Raw genomic sequence first — 24269 nt, 5'->3', positions numbered from 1 at the left:
TTTTTTATACACAAACAGGACATTAACACAACTGCAATTTCTAACTCAAGAGGGCAAGAAGAATTCCTCAGAGGCCTCTAATACCCTATTTTTACACATACAAATGCAACATTTTTTTGTACTTGAAAACAGCCAAAAGGATATGTTGCCTGTTAAATGATACTATAGGAACAATGACATGTTCTGCCTTTGTAGCTTCAAGGAAGGTCTGAGATAACAGGCCAACATTCATGGTGTCTCCATTTTTGGTGAAAACAATTGCATCTTTTCCCAAGCGCATAGACCCTGATTTAAATCCATTTCCATACAGTCCCACTGGAACACGACCATTTATTGTAACTTTGTCACTGAAGCCAAAGCTGAAACACATTGTAAAGAACATTTTACAAAAAGTGTTAATCCACAAAAGATCATCAAAACAAGTTTAAACAGACTGAATTCCTCTACTTTTTAGATCACTGACTACAGCACAGCTAAAAAGTATATTTGCTCAATAACTAGAAAAAGGCTGTCATATTGATGCTTAACCGCTCGCTTGTGTCATCTATTGCCCTCTTTAAATAGATCTAAGGAATATCATCTCTAGGGTATTATGCAAAAAACAGTCTAATAGTTAAATATTTTAAAAGACTGACCTTGACCTTTTCCACTTCACTTAATTGCTTTTCCAATGTGTAACAAAAAAAAAATCAACTTTGCACTAGGAAATGAGGCAGAGGCATTTCATTAAAAGCGATGATCTGCAGTTGTGCAATAAATTTAGCATGTAAACCCTTAACTCACAAGAAATTACTTAGTGAAAAATGTAAAAAAAAATTAGAACTCTTCATTACAGTTATTCATCATCCCTTTAGCTTTGTGACAATCACTTTCAATTTTGAACTGTGTTCAAGATCTGAAGTCTATTGCACTTCATTTACAACCTAAGTTCTTACTAATAGTGAGGGAGATGTCTCTCCTCAAACCTGCTGCAGCCACCAAAACCACCCCTCACCTACAGCCCCAGTACAAAACTACCAGGGGTAGCGGGGAGGCAACACTACCAGCAGTGAAACAGCCAGTACAGTAGGTCCAATTCCTAGGCAGAGGGAAGTAGTGGGGGAAAGAGGAGACATCATGGGGCTCTCTACACTGCCCCAAGAACCAGACCTGCTGGCCGCTTTGGGGCAGAGCACAGTGCTCCAGGACAGGCAGGCACCAGAAAGACTGCCTTAGTGCCACTGCCTTCCCTCCCAACCCAGTCACCTCCTGCACCCCAAAATCCTCATCCCTTGCCCTACCCTGAAGCACACACTCCCAGTTCAGAGCCTCCTAACCCATAGTCCCTCCACAAGCCTAGAACCACTTTGCCATCCTAAGCCCCTCATCCCAGGCTCCACCCCAGAGCTCTCACCCCTTCCTGTATCCCAATCCCCTACCTCAAACTGCAGCCTTCTCCTATAATCTGAACCTCCTCGGCCCCACCTCCAGCCTGGAGCCCCCTTCTGCACCTCAAACCCCTCATGCTCACAGGGTTTGTATCATAACCGTGTCCCAGCCCTGAATCCCTCAGCCACAGCCTAGAGCCCATACTTCCAGCCAAAGCCCTAACACCCCTGCCCCACAACTCTCCTCCCGAGGCCTGAGCCCCCTCCTACACTCAGATTCCTTGCACCACTTCCACCATATGAATTTTGTTGTGTGCACCAATATGAAGTCAATGTGTCGTGTATAGGTTATGCTTTGGTGTGCATAACAAAATTCATTTCGCTCAGGGGATGGGAAAAATTGAAAGGAACACAACTTGCAACCCACCAAGTCAAAGGAGCAACTGAACAACATTTGTAATTAACAGTATCGAGTTACCACCTTTCAACTTCGGCTACCTTGGTATAATTCAGACAAACCTGAGCTTAAGCAGGTATTTCCTCTTCTTCTCCTCTCTTATTTCACTTATGAGCATTACAAAACCACATTCCTATATAACTGCTAACTCAAAATAGGCTCAGGAACAGATAAATGGAGATGGGTGATTCAGGAACAAAACACACCACAGATCTTGATGAACACTTGATTAGAATCTGCCTATCCTTTGGATCTAGCTATCACAGGTTGGACTTTCCAAAGCCAGGATTCCCTCAACCATCATCATCTGAGGCTGGACCAGGAAGTATTGGCTGGGAGTCCCAGTGGTAAGAGGGCTAGTGGCTTGGGAGCTGGCAGGGCTGGTGCTGGGACAGGTGCAAGAGCTCCCGTAGTCCAAAAGGGATCGCAGCAGCCCAGATAGTGCAGGTGGCAGGGGCTGGCAGTAGGGAGGAAAGGTGGTCTGGGGAGCCAGTAAGAGGGGACCTCCTCTGGTCTGGAAAATTCCCTAGTTCGGGACTGGTCAGGTCCCAAGAATGCTGTATCAGAGAGGTCCAGCCTGTATCTTACTCTTATTTTCATAAGCATTAAAATCACTTGCCGTTTTGATATATAGGGAAGAACAGAATTAAAATCTGAAAATGGAAATTGGAACAACATAGGGAGACCATAAAAGTTACCCACCTTAGCATTTTGTGCAATTTCTCTGAAGTCATACCATTCCCATTATCAGTAAAGGTCAAACATATATTGCCATTTATTACTGTTTTGTCTATCCATATCTGTTTAGCATTTACATCTGGATCATAGGCATTGTCTTAAAAAAAAAATCAGCCAAGTGTGAATTTAACATAAGCACAAATTCAAATATTCAAAAATACATAATTTTGGTGAAAGATTGAATATCCCAAAACCCTCTATGAAAATATTATTTGCCAGCAAATTGGAGTCAGCATGTCCCCTAAAACATTTTATTCCATACACTTTCCCCTCCACAGCTTCCTTTTTAATAAATTAAAGTTTAATGTTAAAAGTTAAATATTGTACAAGATCTACAAAATGGCTTATAGTTATGGTCTATTGTCAAATCAAACTTGAAGTCTAGTCCCCACACCAATTTTTATAATCTCTTATATGGATAGTGACCATATTATCTGGGCTGTTTGCGGATGACTTTCTTTCACTAATCGCTCAAAGATGTAGGGTTAAAGTAACTATCAGTGCTGTGGCACCTTGTAGACTAACAGATATATTGGAGCATAAGCTTTCATGGGCAAAGACCCACTTCATCAGATGTCATGCATCTTATGAAGTGGATCTTTGCCCATGAAAGCTTATGCTCCAATATATCTGTTAGTCAGAAGGTGCCACAGGACTTCCCCTTGTACTTGCAGATTCAGATGAACACAGCTAACCCTGATACTTCTCAGTGCTGATTGACAAGTATCCTTCAAATAAAAGGCCTTTCCAAAGGCTAGTGAGAATCTGCAATTTAGGAACCACTTGAACTACTTCAGGCAGTGCTGATTAGCAGCTACTGAAGTGTGCCTACCCCCTGAATTAAATGTAAACTGTGTAGAATTTTAGTAATTTGCATGAAGATCCATTCTGAATTTGAGTGAAAAAGCATGTAAAGCAAAGGTGCACAACAAAGATGTTCTTTATCGATTTAGTCAGTTTTAATTATGCACGTTTCTTCACAGTGTAAACATACAGTAGTACAGTGAAAGTGGTGTTCTCCTCAGCTCATGGGGAATGCCAGTTACCAGTATCAATACTCAAGCAAAGAAGCAGCTCAACGCAGACTGATGAGGAAGGAAGCCTCTGCTGCTGATGTCAGCCAGCAGTGCAGTAATGCTGGTTAATAACATTTTCTGGTTAAAGTGCCAGATAAAGCTTTCCCTGTACTTTCCAAAATTAAATTGTAGTAATACCATACCTCAATTTCTGCTACACTTTGAGGTGAAAAAAATATTTTCCTTGTGATTAGTGCACATACAGTTTTGCAAAGCACTAAATGAGATTTCGCTACTTTACAAAATAGCATAGACCCCAGAAGCAAAAACCATATATTGAATATGTAATCAATTATGTCAACTGCAAAGCTAGAAATTCATTTTAGTTTTATTTGCATCTCTGATGACTTTATCAGCTCATGTGTGGAAAAAGCATGTTAAGCAGCATGTATTTCACTAATCAAATAGTCGATGTATTTTTGCATTGAATATTCGATTAGGGTGGCGCTGCTGCTTTGAAATGACACCTAGAACCCAGGCTTGCTGCGGTGCTGCCGCTTTGAAGTACTCCTCCCTTCCCCCCGCCCCTCCTTGCTGCCTCTATCTGGTAGAGGCAGCAAGGGGGAGCAGGCGGGGGAAGTGACTAGTCCTTCATATCCCTAATGAGAAATATGTAAAAGTTGATTAATAGCCCTTCCCCAACAAATTGACTAAATTTTAAAATAAAAGATCGACACCACCCCAATCCCTTGCAGAAATATCAGCCATTAGACTTGGATGAACTATGGTTTTAAACATGTGCAATAGCCCAATGCATCTGGTCAGAAAAAGAAAGAGAAAGAAGAGTTGTGTTAACTCGCAGTGACCCTTCAATATCCTAGTGTCATATTATATACTAGCAGAAATACCCGGTGAAATATAGTAAAAGGGGTGATGAATGAACTACATCAATTACATTAACTTAAAGAATTTCCAATAAAATATGCTAAGTAATATATCAGATAAAAGTAATTAACATAACTTAGTTCGTAGGCAGAGGGAAAGGATCTCGTAGTTGCAGTTTATGTGACACGCTTAACAGAAGAGCCCAGCAAATGCCTATGATCAGGTGCTAGTAAAAGCAAATTATCAGTGGGCCCAATTGGAGCTCTGGGGGAACTGATTTTGAGATATAACCAATTCAGTTATTTAATTAGGAAATCAGTAGTATCCATGTAAAGTTTTGTGTTTCTAGCTCTGACCATTTCGGAGATCTTTTGGGACATACAAAAAAAACAAATAAACATCTGGAAATGTTTATATGATTTCTATTTCAGCACAAACCTTAAAGCCTTGCTCCTTGGGTACTAGGTGTAGTAAATAACTGGCTACATAAGTTTGTTTAATGTATTATAAAAAACTGCTTCAGCCTTAGCTAAGGTCCAATACTTGGCAGTGCCATCACTAATTCGTTAAAGGGTATAAAAAAGTAAATTAATTATTCGTGACTAACAACTAACTAAATAACTAACAAATAATTAACTCAATTAATTATTCGTGCCTATTCCCCTGACAAGTTGGAGCCAAACAATGAGTCAAAATCCCCTGTAAACTCATATAAAATGCTCTTAAGTGTTTGGATTAAGTTAAAAAGTCTAAACATAGAATAGACACCTCCAGAGCAATTGCAGAAATATTATTTGGCCACCAAACGTAATAAAAAAATTTATGATTTAATTGGTGTCATGGTAGTAACCTATATTAATTCCAATACACAGCTCCAAAACAATTCCCTCTACATTATTGTCCCTATTTATAGTTCAAGATGTGAAATTTTACATTTGATTTCATCATAAAAGCAAAAGGAAAAATTATTTTCAGTACCTTGTACAAACATTACTAATTTGATGCCTATTTTTAAAAATCCAAACTGCAATGACTGATCTTCACACAAGACCAGATATTAAAAATTAAGATTGTCAAACTACAGGTTGAACCTCCCAAATCTGGGACACTCTGGTCCAGCAACATCCTTGATCTAGCAAGGCCACAGATGTTGCTGGACCAAAGAGCCCCAGGAGCAGGAGACTGCCAGGAGAACGTGGGATCCTGGCTGAGCCAGCAGTGGCTAGGCAGGGAACCCCCAGTGTAAGCAGGGGCCAGCAGCATCAGGGAGCCTCCGCCCCTGCCAGGAAACCCCCCACCCAGCCCACATTAGTGGTGTCAGGTGGCCAGAGAGCTCCTAGAATTGGGACGCAGCCGGTCGGGGAATCTTGGGAACCACCTCCCCCTTCTCCTGGCAGCAGCAGAACTGTGATGGCTGGGCAGCCCTGACTGGGAAACCCCGGGGGGCAGCAGGGCCACGCAGCGGCCTGGAACTCTGGCAATGGACCAGGTGGCAGCAGAGGAACCCCTTCCACCCCAGCCGGGGAGCTCCGGGAAATCCCTGTGGCAGCTGGGCTCATCCAGAAGTGGGGCCAGGAAACCAGGAGGAATCCCTGGAGGTAGCAGGGCTGGGAGAAGCAGGGTGGCTCTGGCTGGAGAACTCCTGGGAACCCCTAGCAGCAGCAGAGACAGTAGGGTGGAGAGCCACAGCCTTGAGAGCCCTAGGGAGAGGAGGCGGCAGTGGGGCAGCCATCAGGGGAGCATTAACCTCCTCTGGTCCAGCAAAATCCCTGGTCTGGAACGGCAAGTCCTGAGGGTACTGGACCAGGAGGTCCAACCTGTACCACTGAATGGCAATAGGAATGAGCAAGCTAAGCTCTCTCAGTCACCTACTCCATTCTTTAGTCCCTCTCAACCAGCCATGCTCCTAACTAGGGATGTCAGTGTGTCACCATTTAAGCACCATCTCTTGGGGAGCCAAATGCCACACTGCGCTGCTGCCTCTGGTACAGGCAGCAGCGCAAGGCAGCAGGCATTGGCCAGTACATGTGGGGAACTGGCTTAAAAGCCAGTCCACACCATTAGGGCCAGCAGCCAGGAGTGCGCTGGCTGCCAGCCCCACTCCTAGGGAGACAGCATGTAGCCATGTGACTGCTAAAAATTTTAGTGGCTACACAGTTACAGCAACCACCATTTTTAAACATCCCTTCTCATAACTAAACTGAATGACAGCATGTAGTTCCTTTTCCTGAACTAACAAAGAAGACTATAAAATTTTCTTTTTGGGCAGCCACATATGAGAAACTCTCAGGAAAGAATTACCATTTTTAAGGTACATACAACACAAATTTCTAGCTTTCACAGAATTAGAAACTTTCAACAAAGATAAAAACAAAGTACAGTCTGGCTTATTGGGAAATACCAGCTATCAAATAGACAAGCCCAACATTTAGTTACTGAAATAAATAACTTGTTACTTGAAGTTGAACAGAAACCTACAACATTGTTATGATTTTAAATTAGGAAAAAAGTCTTAAATTTGAGTAATTCCTTAGCCATGTTCAAAACTTCAGTTATACCACTGTGCTATTAAAAATGAACCTTACAGATCTACTTTCAAACAAAATAAGCCAAATAGCATACATGGCAAAAACCATTTTTAAAATTGCAATACACAGTATTAACACATAAGGAAGTTTTAAATATGATTAACTTGAAACTTTTGATTCTATGGAAAACAGAGCAATCAAATTTAAAACCTTATCACTCCTCTACTTTCAATTACAATAATTATTTAGTTGAATTTAACTTATGTCAAAGCCACCACACTATGTAAACAAACAAAGAGGTTAAGTATTCAATAAATGAAACACTGATACCTATAAGTTCTGCAACTGCACTGAAAGGCCAAGTGTGACTGGTAGAATTTGTATGCAAGAACTTTGGACAAAGCTGAAACAAAACAAAAAAAGGTTAGTGTTAACTCAGATTATTTAACAGATATTGTCTTTCACTCTATATTGTGGAGGAAAACAGTGACATTTCCTGCAATTATTTCATACAAGTGAGCAAAAAATCACCACACTTAAATGGTGGAAGTATTCTTCAGTTTTTTTATCTTTAATATTCTTCAAGAAAGTGACAAGATTAGGAAGATATAGCCCTGGTTGCTATACTGTGTTTTGTCTAGAGTCCTTAAGGTGATCCTATGAAGTTGATTTCTCTTTTTGATATAATCTTACTTGCAAACTACAACTCTCTGCCCACTGACACTAGAGGTCATCAGAGGAACGGAAACTCAGCTCTCCAGCACAAACATCAACCACTTCAGCATAGAGTAAATCTTTAGTTTTAAGTAGTAAAAAAAAGCTTATTCTTATGGGGTAAACCACCCAAGGGAGCAATACACTGACTTAGGCTTTGTCTATACAGGTTACACCTCCCAAAACTAGGACACTCATCAGCAAAATCTGTGGTCCATCCATGGGGCAAGGGCCTCAGCAGCCTTGCAGCAGTAGTGGGGCCACGGCAGTGGCAACCCAGCTGGGGCCAGGGCTGCGTGGCCCGGCAGCAAGGGCAGAGCTGCAGCAGCCTGGCTAGCAGTAAGGTCAGGCTGTGGCAGCCTAGCAGGGAAAATCCGTTAGGGGCCACAGCAACTTAGCTGGGCCCACTGCAGGCTGGCAGTTCAATTGGGGAAGTGTGCCAGCTGGCAGTGGGGCTGGTGCTGCTGTGGCAACCCAGCTTGAACAGGGCAACTCAGTTAGGGCCAGTGCTGCATGTTTCCATGCTGGCACTAGAGCTGCAGCTCTGGCAATGGTGCCAGGGCAGCATTTTGCCGGGCTGGAAGTGGGGCTGAAGGAACAGGTGGCAAAGGGAGCAAGAGGCTGAGGGGGCCGGTGGCAAGGGATCTTCCCTGGTCTGGCAAATTCCCTCATCCGGGAATATTCAGGTCCCAAAGGTGCCGGACCAGCGAGGGCCAACCTGTACTACAAATGCTTTGCCAGTACAGCTACACCAGGAGAGCCCCCTAGTACAAACATTGTATATGGTGACAGATGAGTTTTTTCCATCTTCAGGTTATCATCACCTTTCCACATATTATCTACACTGACAGAAGCACTCCTGTCAGCATAGATGCATCTACCCTGGAGTTTTTGCTAGTGGTGGCTATGTTGACATGGCTATGTTTTTTTCCCCACACTCCTGAGGAACACCTCTCCCAACAAAACACTGCAGTACAGACCGGTCCTTAATATGTGCAATCATGTCTGTCTCTAATAAGTAGGGCTGTTTAATCAAGGCTAATTTACCTCTAAATAAGCTCTTTTAATTCAAGCAGTGCTGACTCATGGTTTGGATAGTCAAGTTCTTAGTTGCCATCCCTACAGATGACCAGAACTACTATACCAGGAAATCCTTTCTAATGCAGACAAGGCTTAAGTAAACCTGACTCAGTCACTGTGTCCATTATCCTGATAAATATAATGCTACTGATCTTTTTGCCAAACAGCAGAAATCAGCACTTTGTAGGTCAGTTTCCTGTTTGGAGCAGAAAGCAGGTGTTCTCTTCAGAAAACTTGCTTACAAAACACATGCCACCAAACCTGTTTTCCTAACACAGGGGTTTTAAATGGCACACAAGCAACTCTTGCAGAAACTTCAAGTATTTCTGCCTGTTTCCAGACCTCTCTCAAATCTAACTGCTTAACAAATTCTAAGAATCTTTTTCATCATACACTGCTTCACTTCTACACAAGGACATGTCTACACTACAAACTTGCAGTGGTACAGCTGCACCAATGCAACTACTCTGCAGTAACACTTCTGATCCAGATGTGCTAAGCTAAAGGTGGGCAATAATTTGGGGGGGGCGCACTTAATGAATTTTGGTACATGGTCCCAAGCCGACATCACCCCCAGAAGGATCAGAGCCTGGGACTAGCCTCCCTCCAGAGTTGTCTGAGGCTGAAGGCTTTGAAATAAAAACACAGCAAAGGGCTCGGGGATCTTGGCCACACAGATACTGTATTGCCTGGAAGCCACTTGGAGGGTTCTCAGCTCTGGCCCCTGCCGGGATAGCACTGTGACCTTGAGCCATTTAATTAGGATCCTGCTGCCTGAGCCATTGCCTGGAAATTTGGCGGCAGAGACAGCAGGATATAAATTGAAAGTGGCCAGATGCAGCCCACAGGCTGGATCAAAATGTTTAAGCAGGCCACATCTTGCCCAGCCCCACGATAAGCCAACAAGAGCAAACACACTCATCAGCTTAATAACTCCACATCCTCAAGAGGTGGTAGCTGGTAAACGAAGGTCTCTCTTACCAATATAGTACTGTCTACACCAGCACTTAGGTCGGTATACCTACATTATTCGCACTAGGGATGTTCAAAAGCAGTGTCTGAGGAAGTGGGTCTGGCCCACGAAAGCTCATCATCTAATAAACCATCTTGTTAGTCTTTAAAGTGCTACATTGTCCTGCATTTTGCTTCAGCTACCCCAGACTAACACGGCTACATTTCTATCACTATTAAGTAATCATGTAACTGCTGAAAATCAGAAGTTACGTGCGGCAGGGTCTGAAATATAAAGTTTATACTATAAAGCCTGCAGTGCAGCTGATTCCCTCGGAGTGGGGCCAGCAGTCAGTGTGTGCTGGGAACCAGCTCCTGGCCCCACTCCCGGAGAGGCAGCTGCGCTGTGGGCTCTGCAGTATAAGCTTTATTTTTCACGACAGTGTGTAATAGTAATGTAAGCAACTAACCGACTAGTCAACTATCCGATAAGCAAAAGCTTATTGGACAGTCAACATTAGTCAGCTAGTTGCTTCCCGCCTTCCTGCTGCCTCTACCACAAAGAGGCAGTAATGGGGTGGGAGGGGAAGGAGGAGAAGAGGAGTGGGTGCTAGGGGGAGCTGGGTTAAGTGCACAGCAGGGGATCTTATGCATTTCAAAGAATGAAACGCCAGGTGGAGCCCAGGGTATCTTGTACATTTCAAAGGCGGAACATGCACTAGTCCTGATCGACTAATCGAATAGTCGACAGAAATCTCATCAACTATTTGATTAGTTAATTAAACATCCCTAGCGTATAACCAATAACTCTTTCAGTGGGGATGTTAGCGACTCCCCAGCTAACTGTTTAATCCAGGCATGTCCAAAGTCCGGCCCGCGGGCCAATTGCGGCCTGCGGTCGGATTTAATACGGCCCCCGCTTCTCCCGGCTCCCCGGTGCTCCTTTCAACTGGTGCGCATAGCGCACCGCTTCGGGCCGCGCTGCAGTCCTAGACCCTGCCCTGTAGGGCACGTCCGCAGCCTCGCTCCCCCGCTTGACTGCGGGTTCGCCCTGCCCCCGGGCTGCCATGAGGCCAGCGTGCCCTGCGCTCTCCGACCCCGCGGGCCCTCCGCTATGGGCTGAGAGTGCGGGGACAGCCCCCGCTTCCTCCCCCTCTCCTGGCTCCCCGGTGCTTGTCTGAACTGGCGCGCGCAGCGCGCCGCTTCCAGCCGCACCGCCGCCGTCCATGGCGGCCGCTGCGGTCCTAAAGCCTGCCATGTAGGGCACGTCCGCAGCCCCGCTCACCCCGCTTGGCTGCGGGTTCGCCCTGGCCCCGTGCCGCCGTGAGGCCAGCGTGCCCTGCGCTCTCCTGTGCTGCAGTCCAGATCTCAGTTTCACCCTTCACATTAGTTTAGGCAAGTTTTTTTTTCAATTGAGATGAATACATTGCAAAATCTCAGTTAATGTCAGTTGGTCTAAATCAGTTATAAATATATTTGGACACAACATGTATAGTTGGTGTTATGTTCCTGTTCATATTTTTTGAACTTAAAAGTTGATAATATGTAATGTACTTTACAATGTTCCTGACATATATTTCAGCTTCCTGGATTTTTTTTTCATCTGGCCTTCAGATATGAAAGGCAGAGTGATTTAACACCTGTTTAGATTTGTCATCCATGTGACGAAATGAAAAGTATGCCGTTTGCAATAAACTTTACATAAAATAGTTAATTTGCATTTAATTTTAATGGTTCAAAGAATGTCAGGCAAAATGGTCGGCCCTCACGCATGTTCACTTCTTCAAATCTGGCCCTCTTTGAAAAAAGTTTGGACACCCCTGGTTTAATCAATAAGCAATTGCTTATTGGTTGACTGTCCCAGTTAACCACAACAAGCCTCTTCTCCTTCCCCTCCCACATGCTCTGCATTTAAAAAACTCAAACTGGTGGGCTGACAGTCCCAGACCGCTGTTCCAAGTTTTAAATAAAGAGCATGCGGTGGAGCTGCCTGCCACACTGCACTGCTGTCTCTGGATGCTGGAGCAGCCTCTGTCTGCAGGGAGCTTGGCTCCCTCCACAGACAGGGGCTGCTGCCACAAAGCAGCCTTTGTCCGCAGCAGGCCCAGGCTTACTGCAGATAGAGGCTGCTCCGTGGGCTGCTGGAGCAGCCTCTCTCAGCGGGGAGCTCAGACACACACACCCCAGACATTGGCTATCACCCCACACTGCCACCTCTGATACAGGCTCCTCGGGGTGAGTATTTTAGTAACCGTGTAACTGCTAAGAAAACTTGCAGTTACACAATTATTGAAACGAACAATTTCTAACCTCTCTAATTTTCAGCAGTTACATGGCTACCTAATAAACTGCTTTTTAACATCCCTAGTGTACTATGACATCCCTATTTACTACTGGGGCAGAAGACGTTCTACTATTACTGTAGGTAAGCCACATCCTCAAAAAGTAGTAGCTATGTCAATAGAAAAATTCTTCCATTGACCTTACACCATCTAGAATAGGGGTTAGGTCAGCAACAACTCTCAGGGATGTGGATTTCTTACACTTTGAGAAATGCAGCTTTGCTGATGTAACTTTTCAGTGCAGACCATCTTTTACAGACATTAAGTCATGCTTTCCCATTGCTGCTTAGATCTGTACTTAAATTGTGATAGCTTAAGGGTGTGGTTCAGTGTTCACTGTAGGCTGTGCGCTTGTGCGGGGCTCAGGAGAAATTCCAATGCCGCCCAGCTGATTAAGGGAGCACTCACAGCTAGGTCTGCATTTCTCATGTGGTGCATATTCACATGTGCCTCGGTGAACAATCAAATTTATTCCACACATATAGATGGAAAAGATGAGAGAGAACATTGGTGTAATTATTTACATTAGCAAAATAATCCTTCATACTGGTACATCTTATTTGGCTCAGAACCTGGCATAAAAAAATTAGTATAGTAAAAGGTTTTTTTTGGGGGGGGGGTATAAAATGTATCTACACTAAGACAGTCTGCTGGTAAACCTTTTAAGCATAAATAAGGCCTCAGGCTGCCTGTATTTCATAACAAAGTGGCAGCATCTTTGAGGATTTTACTATTTTGGGAAATTTTAAATTAATCACTTATCACACACAAACCAAGCCATGAACGCAATGAATAACCTCTGAACACCTTGCCTGTTTCTTAAGGCAACAAATGACTGCTAAACAGTTTGAAGAAAATCAACATGCAAAAGTACCCACACACCAGCATTTGAGACAGATTTTTTTAAAGTTCATAAAAACTGTTTAAGTTTATCATTGACCAGATTAAATTGTAATTCCCTGTCCAGAATTTATATGAAATTCTGCTGACAGACATTTAAATATGAACAGTCAAAAAAGGTAATCCAAATACAACAAGCTACCATATATGTTTGCTGTTGGACAAAAAAAATCCAGAATACCTAATGTTGTTGTTTTAGTTAAATAAAACAATTTAAATGTCCCCTAATACAGCATGGCAAGAAAATCCTCCAATTAATGATTAACCAGTTGAATTGGAGACAGTTTACCTCCCAATGACTTCATAAATATCTGCTTCAATTACTTTTTGTAAATGAAATAGCCTATCATTCATTTTCTGTTATAATTGTAAAATTAATCTGAAAAGTTTAACATAAATCACTGTTTAAAAGTGTAGTGTGTACCTTCTAAAAATGAAACCTAGCTGAAGAATATGTATAAGGTTATAATAACCAACAAGAATGCATTTGTATGTAGAAAACCATGATTAAATCAAGTTTTCCTGACTAGTGACTTAAATCACACACACACACTGGTCAATATGCTACTAATCTGGAACACGCTCTTGCAACAGTTACCTTTTCCGCTCTATTCCTAATTTAATTAATTTTGCTCATCTTTATATTCCTTATTTATGACAGACTGAAAATTCCACAGATTCCATTCTATTATCACACACACCTCATAAGCTTTTTCTAGACGTGTACATAACATTCCAGATGAAAATAAACTGTGGAGATATCTGCACTGATGGTACCTAGCACATAGTGCATATTTAGCAAACCTCAGCAGAACGTATATCTTGCTTTTGACAGATTCTGCCTATACAAAGACCAGAAATAATTTAAATACTAGTGAATTTCTACAATAAAGCTGAGCATGAGAATGAAGGATTCTGGGATATTTTAACTTGTTCAATGCACTGACTGTGCCTGAGACTATAAATGTTTGTCTTCCTTCATCCACTCAGTTCCATACACAGATACGTTTCTGAACCTTCATTTTCCTAATTATTTCATAATCAGCAGTAACTTTAGCAAAATTTCCATTCTAAAAGATTCAGAGCAACTAAAGATTTTATTAAATTCCTTATGTAAACAACTAGTAGAGCTGATTATTGTAAATAGAATTTATTTTGATCAGCTTGTATATTGTATCTGAACTAAATTTAATTGTGAATTAAGTTTTAGAAACACTTTTCTTTTGGAGCGATCTAAAAATTAACCATCAAGAATATTCCTTGCCATTTTTAAACATCCAGAACTTCAAAGTGATTTGATCAACTGTGGCTACAACCACAGCCATGGGCAATGCTAGTTGACACTATCACTGTTAGCTGTGCCATTTAACCCTTCACTGGTTGATCTAAATTTACTTCTCAGGAATCCTGCTAGTCTCACACTCAGGCTACGTCTAGACTGCAAGCCTCTTTCGAAAGAGGCTTTTTCGAAAGATACTGCTTGCAGTCTAGACGCTCTTTTTCTAAAGTACTTTCGAAAAAGCAAGCCGCTTTTTCGAAAGAAAACACCCAGTCTGGATGCTCTTTCGAAAAAGCCCTGTTTGTATTCAAGAACGCCTTTTTTCGAAAGAGCACTTTCGAAAAAAAGGCGTTCTTCCTCGTGAAATGAGGTTTTCCGCCGTCGAAAGAAAAGCCGCATTTTCGATTTAATTTCGAAAGAACTCGGCTGTAGTCTAGACGCAGGTGAAGTTCTCTCGAAAAAAGGCTACTTTTTTCGAAAAAACCCTTGAGTCTGGACACAGCCTCATAGAATGGGCCCCTAGAGGACAGTAGCTTGCATATTTTCTGTGCTTATCCAACAGAGCTAACTAGTTTGGTAGCTACTGTCATTCCTTTGGGAATCTGTGACCAACGGATTATAGTGACTCCAAAAGAGTACTCTTAACCTGATAGTGGGAGCATAGCATAAGAGAAAAAAGATTTTTAAAAACAGAAGATCTACAATCCTATCTTATCTATATACAAACTCTATTAGTGAGAGACACCCTTTACAGGTACACAGAGCTCTTTTTCAGATCTGGGAAAGGTACTGAACCCTAACCTCCACTAGGAACTAGAAATGTTAGAATTAGGGATGTTAAAATACATTTTTTGTGGGTAAGAATGCAACTGCTGAATTTTCCAGCTGCTACATGTTTACACGGGGGGGGGGGGGGGGGGGAGAAGGGGAGAGAAGGCAGCTCTGGTAAACTGGCTTAAAAGCCAGCTACTGCCTGCCCCCGCTGATAGAGGCAGTACTGTGAGGTGGGGAGAAAATGTAGGTCCACAGGAGTTGGCTTGTAACCTGTGCAGGCCGGCTCCCAACTGTAGCCATCCCTGCCCCCACTGCTTCTGTATTAGAGGCAGCAGAGAGGGGGAGCAGGCAGTTCCCTGGGAGCCTACTTAATAAGTCAGCTCCCTGTGGGCACCAACTCACACTTATTTCCCCCCCACCCATGCTGCTGCTTCTGATAGTGGCAGCAGCAGGGGGAGGCAGGGAGCGGGATGCCTGTAACTGTGACAGTTAATTGATGAGCTCAGGCTTACCACTAGTACACTATAACAGTGGTTCCCAAACTTTTCAGTATCATGCCCCCTTTTTGATTTTTGAGAAACCTTTATGCCCCCCCCCCCCATCCCCCCATAAAATTTGTTTAGGGAAAAAAAAAAAAAAAAAAAAGAAAAGAAGAACTGACCAGGACCGAAAAACAAAAATAGCAGCAAAACTTGTGGGGAGGCGGGTTGCCTCCTGCCTTCCTGGAATTTCTTCATGCCCCCCAGTTTGGGAACCCATGCACTATAACATCCCAACTAGGAACTTATGGTTATAACTTCCTTACTCAGCCCTAGTCTACACTAGTGATAGAAATATAGCCGTGTTAGTCTGGTGTAGCTGAAACAAAAAACAGGACTATGTAGCACTTTAAAGACTAATACGATGGTTTATTAGGTGATGAGCTTTCGTGGGCCAGACCCACTTCCTCAGATCAAATAGTGGAAGAAAATTGGCACAACCATATATACCAAATTTTACATACATACACACACATATATATATATATATATATATATATATATATATATATATATATATATATATATATATACACACACACACACATGTATGTATATGTATATGTATATGTAAAATTTGGTATATATGGTTGTGCCAATTTTCTTCCACTATTTGATCTGAGGAAGTGGGTCTGGCCCACGAAAGCTCATCACCTAATAAACCATCTTGTTAGTCTTTAAAGTGCTACATAGTCCTGTTTCTAGTCTACACTAGGGAGTTATTTCAAAATAACTCCCCTTATTTCGAAACAAGCGGAGCATCCACACAACCAAGCCCATTATTTCAAAATAAGGGGCTAGTTATTTCAAAATAACTCATGCTTTCCACAAGGAATAATGATTTCAAATGATCATTTCAAAACAGCTGTAGTGTGGGCGCTCCATTGCTGCTATTTCAAAATAACTACTCCCCAGTGTTTCCTGGGGCTCTAAATCAAGGTAAAATGTCCACATTAAGGGAGCTTACCTCAGATTAATTTTTAAGGCTTCCATGTAGTGTGGGCACACTTCTCTGAAATAACTTTTCAAAATAACTCCAAAAATAATTATTTCAAAATAGTTTTCCAGTGTAGACATGCCCTCAGCAATTTAGTTACAGTGTCTCAAAGGGCCCAGCCCCTCAAGTTACTCTGCCTCAGAGGCATTAGCCAAAGAGCAGACACACTCAGACTAGTGTCACTGCTAAATACAAGATCACATTGTTTAACATAAATTGTTAGCAAAGGTCCATTAACAACCTTTAGTCATTTGAAAAAGTGTAGAATTCTGGACTAATTTAGCTATAACTACACAAGAGAGATCTTGGAGTCATTGTGGATAGTTCTCTGAAAACATTCACTCAATGTGCAGCAGCAGTCATAAAAGCAAACAACGTTAGGAATAATTAAAAAAAGGGATAGAGAATAAGACAGAAAATATCTTACTGCTTCTATATAAAACTATGGTACACCCACAATTTGAATATTGTGTACAGATGTGGTGACCTCATCTCAACAAAAGTCATATTGGCAGTGGAAAAGGTTCAGAAAAAGGCAACAAAAATTATTAGGGGTTTGGAGTGGGTCCCATATGAAGAAAAATTAAAGAGACTGGGACTCTTCATCTTAGAAAAGAGAAGATTAAGGAGGGATACATAGAGGTCTATGAAATCATGACTGGTGTGAAAAAAGTGAATGAAGTTATTTACTTGTTTCCATTATATAAGAACTAGGGTTCACCAAATAAAATTAGTATGTAGCAGGTTTAAAATAAACAAAAGGAAGTTTTTCTTCACACAACGCATAAACAACCTGTGGTACTCCTAGCCAGAGGAGGTTGTGAAGACCAGGACTTTAACAGGGTTTAAGAAAGAACTGGATAAACTCATGAAGGCTAGTCCATCAATGGCTATTAGCAAGGATGGGTAGGAATGGTGTCCTTAGCCTCTGTCAGAGGCTGGGAATCAGTGATGGGAGAGGGATTGCTTGAAGAGTCCCTGTTCTGTTCACTCCTCCTTGGGCATCTGGCATTAGTCACTGTTGGAAAACAGGATATTGGGCTAGATGGGGCTTCCAAAACAAGGGTTTTTTTTCCTGACATTTGGCCCAGTCTAGACAGGCCAAATATTGGAAAAACCTCTTCCTACAGAAGAATCAGGGGGAAAAGCAGCAGTGTAGCCATACCCTGAGAGCATATAAGGGTCAGGGATAGCAAGTGATGGGGAGGAGGAGAACAGAGAGGGCGGGGCTTCAAGGAAGGGGTGGAGTCTTGGGGGAAGAATGGAGTAGATCTTGGCTTGTTCTGAAATTTAAAAAGCGATCTTGGGCATAAAAAGGTTGGAGACCACTGGTCTAGACAGTAGTGGGTCCTGCCATGAGGGCATGGGACTGGACTTGATGACCTCGTGAGGTGCCTTCCAAGCCTAGTATTCTATGATTCTATGGACCTTTGGTCTGACCCAGTATGGCTGTTCTTACGTGTGGGTTAGATTACTGTAATGAGCCAAAAAAGTCAATGCCTTTCTTAAAATCATATTTAGCATCTAGCAAAATTATGAAGGTAAGTTCCCATCCATCTTTTGGATGTGTTGTGCTAATTTCCTTTGAGGATAAGGACTGATAAGTCAAAAGTAATCACTTGATGAAAAGTGTTCAGCACAGATGATATGCCATTTTTGTTCTACAGAAGTTGGCCCAATAAAAGATATTACTGTACCCTCCTCCTATGGATATAATAGTATAGTCTATTAACCAATATGCAAAATGCTTATAAGTTAATGCTATACTACACGCATTCCTCACCTTCCCCCCCCCCCCCCCCCCCCCAGTAAATTTTTAGCAAGCTGGCTAGCAGCCCTGCTCAGTCTTGGCTTAGCTGGATCTGGGACCTACCCCTGCTGTGGCTCTGCATATCAGCTATGTCTACATTGGCATGATCTTGTGCAAATACTCTTTTGCTCAAGACCAGTTGCGTAAGAGGGCTTATTCCTGAGCAGGAGCATCATAGTTCTTGCACAAGCAGCACTGATTTCATACATTAGAACGTCAGTGTTCTTGCGTAAGAACTCCCCGCCAGTGTAGACAGACAGCATGTTTTTGCGCAAAAGCAACTGCTTTGGCGCAAGAGCGCACCAATGTAGACACAGCCTTAAAGATGGGGGCTGTCAGCCTCGCTCAGTTCCACCTCATGCTGGATCCCAAAGCTCAGATCCCCCCACCTCCCTTCCAGACAGGGGCTTCTGCCACTCTGCCCTGCTCCCATTTGGCACCCCATGCTGCTGCCCCTGATACAGAGACAGCAGTGTGGAGTAGCAGGATGCTCCTTGGGAGTGGAGCCAGGGTGCACCAGCTGCCAGTCCCACCTCTGGGGATGACAGAATAGTCAAGTAACCAAGAATAATTCACATTGTTAATCCTACCACTCAGCTACAATACTACAAATGATCTAAACCCTTCCATCACCAGAGGGACCTCCCCGTTTCTAAAACCTGCAAGTGTGTGTCAATACTATGCCCTGAAGAGATGCTGGACACCACCTACTCCAAAGAATAAACACATTTTAAAATCTATCTGGCAATCTGGGGCTTCCTGCCCAAACCTGCCCTGTGTCCTCCACAGGCAGGGCCAGAGCATCAAACCAAGGCCTCTTTGCATCGTTTCTTGGTAAACCACCCCGCCCCTCTCCCAACACTTGAGACACGCCTCATCTCAACTCACTGCCTGGCCTGTTGCTAAACAAACCCGGTGGCGCCGCCCCCAATAGCCACGCGCTGACCATCCCCACAGCCGGACCGGGGCCGGGGCCTCTCCCCGCCACCTTCAGCGGCAGCCCGCACGCTCCCCCACAGGAGGGCGGGGAAGCCCCTCAGCGCCCGCCCGGGCTCCGTTGCTGCGCCGCGCCTCCGCCGGGCGTTTCGGTTTCCCTGCCGGGGCCAGGTCTGGGCCCGCCCCCTCGCGCTCGCCCCCCCGCGCCGCAGACCTGGGCTGGGGGCGGCTGGAGCCGCAGCGGCGGCCTGAGCCAAAGCCCAGGGACCCGACCCGGGCGCAGGCATCGGGGGGCGGGGGGGGAGCGAGACTCTCGCCGCCTCCGGGCTGGACCCCAGGGAAGGGGACCCCCCCCCCCCCGCCCCGCCCCGCCCCGTAATCCCCCGGCCGCCCGCTCACCGCGCTGAGGCGAATCCCGCCCTGCGTCTGCGCCGCCATCTTAGCTCCGGGGCTGAACGAGCGCAGCAGCCGCAGCGGAGCCGCCCGCTCGATTCCCGTCCCGACTCGCGCCCGTCTCCACCCCGGCACTTCCGAGGCGGGGCCGCGCACTTCCGGCCCGAGCGGGGGGCGGTGCTGGGCGCCGAGGAAGAGCCGCCAGCTCCGCCCCCTTCTGCGTGTACGTGGGCTCGGTGGGGGGGAGGGGACGGGGGAAGAACTCCCGGCTCGTGCGGGCGGCGTCACTAACCTGCACAGTAACACCTGACAGCGGGAGAGTGGCTCGCGGACATCCCCAGCTCGGCTGGCCCCGCCCCCGAAACCTGACCCCGCCCCCTTGTCCTGCGTACTCACCTGCACCCGCGCTGCCTCCATCCCTCTGTGTGGGTCCCTGCGTGACTCTGTGTCTGTCTGTCTGTCCCTCCCCAGAACTAAAACTCACCAAATGATGTTAATAGGTAGCAGGTTTAAAACAAACAAAAGGGAGTGTTTCTTCACACAGCACACAATCAACCTGTGGAACTCCTTGCCAGAGGATGCTGTGAGGACCAGGACTTTAACAGGGTTCAAAAAAGAACTAGGAAAATTCATGGAGGTAATGTCTAGCAATGGCTGTTAGCCTAGATGGATAGGAATGGTGGTAGCCTAGATGGATAGGAATGGTGGCCACTGTTTTTCAGAGGCTAGAAATGGATAACAGGAGAGGGATCAGGTAATGATTACCTGTTCTGTTCACTCTGTTTGGGACATCTGGCATTGGCCACTGTCGGAAGACAGGACTAGGCTAGATGGGCCTTTGGTCTGACCAAGTATGGCCGTTTTTATGTTTTTATCCTGCAAACACATTTCCTTCTGCACACACCCATCTACACACACACCCTGTATGCATAAGAGTATAAGAGGATATGTGTAACGTCCACCTATGCACAGCCTCTGCAAATACCTACCCTAGATACACCCATATACCCAGCATAAACACATCGGCTACGTCTACACTGGCCCCTTTTCCGGAAGGGGCATGTTAATTTCAGCTATCGTAATAGGGAAATGCGCGGGGGATTTAAATATTCCCCGCGGCATTTAAATAAAAATGTCCGCCGCTTTTTTCCGGCTTTTAGAAAAGCCGGAAAAGAGCGTCTACACTGGCCCCGATCCTCCGGAAAAAAAGCCCTTTTCCGGAGGATCTTATTCTACTTTGAAGTAGGATCTACTTTGAAGTAGGAATAAGATCCTCCGGAAAAGGGCTTTTTTTCTGGAGGATCGGGGCCAGTGTAGACGCTCTTTTCCGGCTTTTCTAAAAGCCGGAAAAAAGCGGCGGACATTTTTATTTAAATGCCGCGGGGGATATTTAAATCCCCCGCGCATTTCCCTATTACGATAGCTGAAATTAACATGCCCCTTCCGGAAAAGGGGCCAGTGTAGACGTAGCCATCATGTGCACACCCACCCACACAATCCTTGCAGGCATGCACCCATACATCCCCTGCACACACAGTCTTTGTGCAGTCTTACATCCTAGTCCTACATCCCTTGCAAGCAAACACCCATTACTTACACACGCATTCATGTGTGCACACACGCATTCACTCTCAGGCACATTGCTTAAATGTTGCCATGTCCACTGTTTTCCTGTAGAATTGGGCTACTTATGAAAGCCACTGTGGTATTTTTTGAGCAGCCATGGGTTGCAGTATTTTGTGCAAATTTGCTTATAGTCTGCTACATTGACTGATTAAATTTAATTAGATAACTATTAGAGAGCAAGAGAGACAGAGAGTTGTATTTTTAAAAAATGAATTGCAAGAATTGGGGGCAGAATCTGCAAGAATTGGGGGCAGAAATCCTGCACTTGTTGATGACGGTTTCCAGTGGGGGTGGGAGTGTTGCTGTCAGCAATATTGTGTCCATGTTTCTCCTTATGGTATCTTGCTGCCCACTGGCTTTCGTTGACTAAGGCAAGATTTCCAGCCGTAGGGTGAGCCACGAGCTGTGGCCCTGGGGAGTACAGGCTGCACTTATAGGATGTAGTAAAATGAGGGCCTAAACATAAGGCACATGCCTGATAGTAATAGGAGGCATAAAGCCTGGCTAACAATGATAACGATTTTGCTAACATAAAGCAAAATAAAGTTGTGAGCGAGCAGCAGGCCCCCTGCTCACAAAACTTGGCACAAACAGTGCAGAAATACTAATTTGTACTAGGCACGAGCTGTAACGCACATTCCAGAGAGATGGTAACACCACCTCATTAAGAAAATCTTGGTAGCAACCTACTCCCAACAGATAACGGGGACATACCAAACCAGGTTCAGGATAGGATCTAAAATAACAGTATGTTTTGATCAAGCGACAAAGTGCAAGGTAATGGATGATATCTAGGTAATGTCAGAGGGTAGCAACCTGATTGGTCAGGAGTAACGTGTAACTTGTTTGCACCTGCCTATAAAGATGGGGGCGCTGTCCTTGTCCGGCCTAGAAGGCAATAGGACCTCCCACAGAGTTTATTATCAGGGGCAATGTTCCCTGTGAACTGAGCACTTGGGTGGCCACCCAAGATTCAGGTGCTGTCCAGCTGATCGGCAGAGTGCCCACAGCTGGTGCACATCTGCACATGTCTAGCTACACAACATTTATTCTGCACATGGATGAAAAAAATTAGAGGGAACATTTGTCAGAGAGTACATATGCGTAGTGGTTCAGTAGAAACTGCTGACTATTACTGTACTTTGACAATAAACGTGGCGTGGTGCTTTACATGTACATCCCCAGGGCCGAACTCTGGCACTCAGCCCCAATGGATAAATGTGGAGACAAGAGGATGAAGACTGTTCTGCTCTTCTCTTTGCTTTTGGTGGCCTTTGCTACAAGTGGAGGACTTTTGGGTTCTTCTTATACCTCATTTTATCTCACGATCTCAGACCTACGTCTACTCTGGTAGCTTCTTGCGCAAGAACCCTTTTGCAGAAGAGTTCTTGTGCAAAAACTCTTCCAGAAGAGAGCGTCTACACTGGCATGTGCCTTTGCACAAAAGATGTGCTTTTGCGCAAGAACATCTATGCCAGTGTGGATGCTCTCTTGCGCAAGAAAGCTCTGATGGCCATTTTAACCATAGGGCTTTCTTGCGCAAAAAATTCATGTTGCCTGTCTACACTGGCCTCTTCTGGAAGAGCTCTTGTGCAAGAGGGCTTATTTCTGAGGGGGACCATCATAGTTCTTGCACAAGAAGCCCTGATTTTATACTGCAGAATGTCAGTTTACTTGTGCAAGAACACACGGCCAGTGTAGACAGGCAGCAAGTTTTTGCGCAAGAGCGGCCGCTTTGGCACAAGATTGCACCAGTGTAGACACAGCTAAGAGTGTTTTATAGACACTACATTTATCCTAATGTATATACAGGCCCCAGGACAGAACAGTCAATGGGCACCTACACATGCACAAGCCATGCCTCCATGGATGTGGTCTGCCTGACATTTGGACAGTGCTGCACCTGTGCTGGCTGGTGTCCAGCAAGCTGCTGGCACAGCCAGGGCTTATGGCCACCTGGTAAGGTTGCCAACTGTCTAACTGCACAAATCCAGAGACCCTTGCCCCTCTCCTGAGTCCCCACCCCACTGCTCGCTTCAAAGTACCTACTTCAAAGTAGGAATAAGACCCTCCGGAAAAGGGCACTTTTTCCGGAGGATCGGGGCTAGTGTAGACGCTCTTTTCCGGCTTTTTTAAAAGCCGGAAAAAAGCGGCGGACATTTTTATTTAAATGCCGCGGGGATATTTAAATCCCCCGCGGATTTCCCTACGACGACTGGTGAAATTTACATGCCCCTTCCGGAAAAGGGGCCAGTGTAGACGTAGCCAATGAGTCACCATTTTTCCACAAGGGGCTTTTGTGCAAGAAGGAGCAGTCTATACTGCTCCTTCTTGCACAAAACCCCCCTCTTGTGCGAGAGCCATTCTGCTGCTTATTTTCAGGTCCCAGTGTAGACTACTTCTGCTTGCAGAAAAGCCCCTTGCGCAAAAATGGCAGCTAATTAGGTATGCAAATGAGGCACAGCAATATTCATCTGCACGACTCATTTGTATATTTTCTTGCTCAAGAAGGCACAATGTAGACGTAGCCCTCAATTTTTGAGGAAGAAGGGGTTTTGCACAAAAGGGGAGTTTTGAGCAAAAAGGCGCCATCTAGGCAGGGCTTTTTTGCGCAAAAACCTCTTCCGCAAAAAGAATCGGCAGAAGATATGCAAATGAGCTCACCATTTGCATATCTTCTTCCGGAAAAGCTCGGCAGTGTAGCCGTAGCCTTAGTTTTTTTTAAATAATATTCACGTTTTCGACAGAGTATTTCTGAATTTTCCAAGTTCAAGTTTTCCAAGTTCCAAGCAGAAATACCCTTTAAACAAAGCAGAAATACCCATTTCACAGGTCTTTTAAAAGGGTATTTCTGCTTTGCCTAATGTCCATAATGGTATCTCCAGCAAGATAGAAACTGAATATATAGGCACTGTATACATGAAACTACTTATACAC

The 24269-nt window shown here is 44.5% G+C and overlaps 1 protein-coding gene across 2 annotated transcripts in view; it reads right to left on the bottom strand.

Annotated features, from left to right (window-relative positions):
* MORC3 (MORC family CW-type zinc finger 3) overlaps nucleotides 1-19871 on the bottom strand; it is a 69246-nt gene extending 49375 nt beyond the window's left edge. Inside the window, exons 1-4 of one of the 2 annotated variants that reach the window (XM_075911648.1) lie at nucleotides 19713-19871; nucleotides 7322-7394; nucleotides 2527-2659; nucleotides 147-359 (exon numbers count right to left, since the gene is read on the bottom strand). In XM_075911648.1, coding sequence (XP_075767763.1) covers nucleotides 147-359; nucleotides 2527-2659; nucleotides 7322-7394; nucleotides 19713-19751 — 458 coding nt within the window. In that variant the 5' untranslated portion in view covers nucleotides 19752-19871. The remainder of the gene's footprint in view (nucleotides 1-146; nucleotides 360-2526; nucleotides 2660-7321; nucleotides 7395-19712) is intronic. The other variant, XM_075911658.1, reaches the window with a different exon arrangement.
* Between the last annotated feature and the right edge of the window lie 4398 nt (nucleotides 19872-24269).

The sequence above is a fragment of the Pelodiscus sinensis genome, chromosome 1 (genome assembly GCF_049634645.1).
Source record: "Pelodiscus sinensis isolate JC-2024 chromosome 1, ASM4963464v1, whole genome shotgun sequence".
Classification (NCBI taxonomy): domain Eukaryota; kingdom Metazoa; phylum Chordata; order Testudines; family Trionychidae; genus Pelodiscus; species Pelodiscus sinensis.
Note: the sequence above shows the minus strand (reverse complement) of the source record. Positions and strands in the feature narration are given on the sequence as shown.